Source organism: Rhinopithecus bieti, unplaced genomic scaffold, assembly GCF_001698545.2.
Source record: "Rhinopithecus bieti isolate Rb0 unplaced genomic scaffold, ASM169854v2 scaffold_10017, whole genome shotgun sequence".
Lineage (NCBI taxonomy): Eukaryota > Metazoa > Chordata > Mammalia > Primates > Cercopithecidae > Rhinopithecus > Rhinopithecus bieti.
Window position 1 is genome coordinate 461,142 of NW_016806314.1, and position 6,000 is coordinate 467,141.

At 38.8% G+C, this 6,000-nt stretch overlaps 1 protein-coding gene across 7 annotated transcripts in view; it reads right to left on the minus strand.

Annotated features, from left to right (window-relative positions):
• Window positions 1-6,000, minus strand: part of OSBPL9 (oxysterol binding protein like 9) — a 176,195-nt gene that overhangs the window by 118,451 nt on the left and 51,744 nt on the right. For 4 of the 7 annotated variants that reach the window (XM_017875421.1, XM_017875422.1, XM_017875420.1 and 1 more), the window contains exon 3: window positions 1,949-2,027. The exons of the other annotated variants lie outside the window; for them this stretch is intronic. In XM_017875421.1, coding sequence (XP_017730910.1) covers window positions 1,949-2,027 — 79 coding nt within the window. The remainder of the gene's footprint in view (window positions 1-1,948; window positions 2,028-6,000) is intronic. 7 annotated transcript variants of the gene reach the window in all.

The following is a 6,000-nucleotide window of genomic DNA, read 5'->3' on the forward strand; positions in this document are numbered from 1 at the left end:
TTGTTTTATAAATGCATCAACTGATATTTCATTTGCTTAAAAAAAAACGAGTGTATTCAATGAAAACTTCAGCACATTTAAACATATGTTCATGTATATAGCTAAAATTTGCTTTCAATTCTAATCAAGAATTTAAGATCTCTCAGACATTGATAACTTTTTATCAAATTTGCAGGGATTTTATGATCAAGGACCTATGAATGTGAAATAGCTCTCATTAACAACAACAATAACAAAAACACAGTCTTACCAAGTTCTTTGCAAAATCCAGATCTCATGCTAGAACTCCCATAACTACTACAATAGAAAATAAACTAATTATTCTGATAGTTTCAGAACTATGAATCAATTTTAAAAATGTGCGTAACTCTTATCATTTAAATCCTTCCTTAGGAAAATTTCTTGTTTTATAAGCCAAATAAGTATGAGACTGCCAATGGGGACATAAATAATTTAAAAGTAAATCAGAAGGTAGAGATGCAGCTTCTGAGGGTCCAAAGGAGGTGTCTCCTTCTTAGTAACTGCACAGAAGAGAATTCCATACTGCAGCCTTACCTGCACCCAGCAGCTCTTTCTTGAAATGCATTAAAATATTCAACTGTATTCAAGTAAAGAGTTTCAGAGTGTAGGAATTATCTGCTTTGATTTATAAGCAGCATTACATATTTAACCTAAAATAAAATTCTGGACTTTCATAATAGGATTTAAAATGTTTTATAAAGTTGAATATAGTAGAGAATTTCAGGACAGCATCGTTATTAAAGCAGCTCTGAATAAATAATATCAAACACAGTAAACATTTTAAGGATATGTGGAAGAAGTATTAGAGGTATCACTATTGAGTACACTGGTTTAAACACTGGTTTATGTTTGTTGGATATAATCTGCATCTTTCATTATTATCCATCAATTTCTGAAACAAGACAATTAAGAAAAATAACTGCAATTCACTATCCTAGCACAAAAAGACAACAGCTGCCTAAACACCTCATATAACATATCTGGCCTCTGTTAGACTTCATAACCAAAACATTTTTAAGCAGTAAATGTATTTAATATTTATTTATCTTGGCATACCTAGCATCTCTAACAGTGTACTGTTACTTGTAGTTGAGAGAAAGTGCTAACCTCTCCAAATCTTTTCATTTCTAAGTTTCTTGGACTGCTCTAAACATAAAAGAGAGATTACTCTGGAAAGGTAAAATAACAAAACCATTAATACTAAAACTAATAGTCACTCCTAATAGACAAGAGGTACTTTAGGACAAGATCATTAAAATGGACTTTTATTTGCTGGTTTAGAGTTTTCAAAGCAAGATGAAATGAGAATGATCATACAGTACCTTACCCTTTCTACCAGTGAACCTTAGCATGCAATGCCGAAACACAGCAGTGGCAGATGGCATTTGACTATAAAAAGGATAATAGAGAAATGATGGCTGGCAGACAAAACACAGAAACACAGATGAAATGAATGCAAATTTGTAATTCTTGAAGCAGAGCAAAACCTTTAAGCCAAAGGTTGCCACTAAGCTTCAATTTAATTTATATTTTGAGTTTTACACAAACACTGCAACCTTCACAATCAGTCTTTAGACTCTTCATGCAGAAGCAGAACCATACTCCTTGATAAAGAAGATCAGCAACCTTCTGTAAACACAAGCCAGCAGCAGCAGCAGCCCATTACTCTCCCCTTCACTGATTTTAGCCTTTAAAATTTTTCATCTCCAACTGCAGCCAGATCCACAGTCGTTTCAAATTGATCTACATCCACTGCAGATACAAATCCCTGCCTAACCTGCAGTACCACTTCATCCAGAATGTTCCTATGCACTCGTTCATGCAGGATCAGTTGCAAAACCATTCAAGTCATCCAGCAAACAACCCAAAAGAGAAGAAAAGAAGCAGATGGGACTATGAAGAGAAAGAATCTCTTATTTCAGCTCACCCTGGAAATGGAAGGTTTTCTGATCAACAGTTATTGTGAAGGTGCTGTCGTCCTCATCGTCTATACCAATCACAGCTCCCTGTGAAACAAAGAGCAAAATCCCAATAAGGCAAACAATGACATCAGCAATATTCACTACTGCTACAGCCCTGGAATACTCAATGCACCAACAGCACTGGAAGTAGGCTAGACACAGAAAAGAGGAATCTGAGACTCTAGTTTTGCTTAAAGAGAAAGAACTAAGGAGAGGAGCTGGCAGGACACTCTAGTACCATGCATAGGTACACTCTATGCCTTCCTTAAGGGCATAGATGTGCTGGGAGGGGGAGGGGACAAACACAGAAGCTGAATCTAGAATCTGTGTTTAAGAGCCAGCCACTGAGCCTTTCTGAACTTCAGAATGCTCTCTAAAAAGGGAGTCAAAAACCTACACCTCACCAGGTTGTTGTAAGGCTGAAAGAAGGCAGGTGCTCTTCATCAGGCTGCTTCTGCGATAGTATATACTTGTTAGTGTAGAAATGCCAAGTGACATTTGCTTCAAAACACCATCCCAAACCCTTCTTCCAGGTGCTCCCATAACCACTTGTACATTGCCCTGCAAGAGCACTTTTCACAGTATACTGTGATTATCTGTTCATATGTCAGCCTCTTCCTACGAAACACTATGAGATCTTAGAAATCAAGGACTATTTCATTTGATACATGGCACTTAAGTACATACTTAGCATATGTTTCTAAATAAGAGCACGAACAACTCTCCAAACTAGGGGTGGGCAGGCACACACAATGGGGAACTGAATTTATAAGTTGTTTTGGACTGGGTAGGTTTTAACCTTTTTTAAAAATATTTATTATTATTAATTTTTGAGATAGTCTCACCCTGTTGCCCAGGCTGTCACCCAGGCTGGAGTGCAGTGGCACGATCTCAGCTCACTGCAACCTCCACCTCCCAGGTTCAAGCAATTCTTCTGCCTCAGCCTCCCAAGTAGCTGGGATTACAGGCATGTGCCACCACACCTGGCTAATTTTGTATTTTAGTAGAGACGGGGTTTCACCTTGTTGGCCAGGCTGGTCTCGAACTCCTGACCTCCAGTGATCTGCCTGCCTCAGTCTCCCAAAGTGCTGGAATTACAGGAGTGCGCCACCACACCTGGCCCCCTTTTCTTAATATTCAACTATATGCATTCTGTGAAGACAATAGGAATTAAGGGAAGAGACAGAAAACTAAGCTAAATAGGGAATCTACTTGTCAATGTCCTTAAGAAATAAGCATCTTAAGTATTCCAGAGAGAAAGACTAGAGAACACAGAATAGGTCAAATGTCTCAGGTTGGTGACAAGAGAAGCAGTATGCCGTGGATAAAACCACAGGCCTTGACAATGGGAGTTGAAATGACTCAAGGTGACAAAATAACCTAATCCCATGAAAAAAGGCTACATAGGGGGACTATTCCTATACCAGGAATATTAGGGAATAGGATCAAACATTCATTTCTTCTCCTATCTGGATGAACCCCAACTCTACCCAAACTCTATTTACTTGAATTACTTTACTTATTCCTCAGTGTCAGATGGGGTACGAAATTTTATCTCCATTTTCAAATATGGAAAGTGTCTCCAGAGAGTATAATGACTTGCCCAAGGTCACACAAAGAGTTAACAGCAGATCCAGTACCGGATCACCATTGGCATGGTACCTAGCTATTCCATGACAACAAATACAGATATACTTCAGTGAGTAAGCACGTGCAGAAACAGCTCATTCTGGTTAACGTCATTTGTGGTTAACTGAGTTAACCTTCTAACTTGTGATGTATCAAATATTTTCTGAGTCATAACTAAATACCAAAATATATGCTATATACAGCTCTGGAATATATGCCTTCAAGGCACTTATATCCAGTACAGGAGATAAAACACAAAGAGGTGACTATAATACAAGGCGAAAAGTTATCTCTATCTGGATGAACCTTGAAAACAGTATGCTAAGTGAAAGAAGCTAGTCACTAAGGATCAGATGTTACATGATTCTACTTACAAAAAATGTCCAGAATAGGCAAATTCATAGACTGAAAGTAGATTAGTGGTTGTTTAGTGCTGGGAGGGTTGGGGTGAAATGGGGAATGGCTGCTAATGGGTATACCAGGTTTTTTACAAGGTGATGACAACATTCTAAAATTGACTATGATGACGGTTGAACAACTCTGTGAATATACCAAAAACATAAATTGTATACTCCAAGTGGATAAATTGCATAGTATGTGTATTATATCTCAACAAAGCTGTTGCAACTCACTCCACTCTCAAATGCTTATTCTTTCTTTTGAGTTCCTTAATTAAGAACCCAAATGTAAGCTCACCAAGTCTCCTAGTCAACTCCGGTAGAAACCTCCAGGTCTGCACAACTTCCCCTTGTTCCATCACCATAGGTTGTGCTCATTCTACCTCTCAACTCTGAAGTTCATCAACTCCTCTCCATTCTCTCTGCTACTTCTGTAATTCAGGGTTTCATTGTTTCTTGTTTGATAACAATCTGTCTGCCTTCAGTCTGGACACTTTACAGTTAGTTCACAGTCCTTGCTATTGCTGGAGTAGTATTTCTAAAGCACAGACTCTTATTGGAGACTCACATGTTTAAAACCTTCCTTGGCTCTCTATGAACTAACAGATAAAGTCAGCATTACTTCATAATGTCATTCAAGGCTGTTCAAAATGTGGCCCAACCAACATTTCCACTATCGTCACCCAGCTTCCTTCTGCCCCTCCTCACAGAGACACCATATGAATTCAGCTTCAACATTTCTTCCACACCACTCATGAAAAGAGTTCAGTGCAACAGCTGGCAGCATTAACTATTCACTGTAGTTTAGTGCTCTGTGATGACAAGATTGACGGCAGTGCTATTCAACAGAACTTTCTGCAGTGATTAAAATGTTCTGTATTTGTGCTGTTCAGTTTAATAGTCACTAACCACAAGTGGCTACTGAACATCTGAAATATGACTAGCATGACTGAGGAACTTATTTAAAAATTTTTAATTTTAACATAATTATTTTAATATTTAAAATTTTAAAACATCAAGCAATTTCACTTTTTAAGGTCACTCCTCAAGCTCTATTTCTCACCATCTGTTAAACAAAAGCAAAATCCCACATCTCCCTCTAGCTACCACCTCCCCTCACATTGTTTTCAGAGAGGAGCTTTTTGAAAATTGGCTGTACCTTAACCTTTCATCCACTCCTGCAAGCCAGCTTCCTTCCTCTCACTGCACCAAATTTCTCTCTCACAGATCTCCAATGACCACATTACTACTCTAGTTTTGTTGTACAGAACTTCTCTGGAGGCCAGGTGCAGTGGCTCACGCCTGTAATCCTAGCACTTTGGGAGACCGAGGAGGGTGCATCACCTGAGGTTAGGGGTTCGAGACCAGCCTGATCGATATGTTGAAACCCTGTGTCTACTAAAAATACAAAAAATTAGCCGGGCATGGTGGCGCATGCCTGTAATCCCAGCTACTCAGGAGGCTGAGGCAGCAGAATCGCTTCAAGGCAGAAATTGCAGTGAGCCAAGATCGCACCACTGTACTCCAGCCTGGGTGACAGAGCAAGACTCTTAAAATAAATAAATAAATAAATAAATAAATACAAAACATTTCTCTGGAGCACCTGTTGCCCTGTTGCTGCTACAGAAACATTTCTCTGCGTACTTTAGATAGTCTATATGGAAGAAAACATTACTTTCTGGGCCTCTGCACTTTCCCCTCTCTAACCAAAGGCTCTTTGAAGACTTGAACCTAGCTAAGTCTCCTACTCCAATCAGGTCTTGTCACGATCCTGAGCATTCTTCAATGTATATATGCACAATTTATCTGATGCTCTGGTCTCTCAGTTTCTTGATTTGTTGAATGACTCAAATGAACTACATTGCTACTCTCCGTCAGTCATTTCCTGTGACAAAAACCCTACACCCACACCGTCCAATACAATAGCCATTGGCCACATACTGGGTATTTAAGTTCTAATTAAAGTTAAGCAAAAATTTAAAATAAGTCCC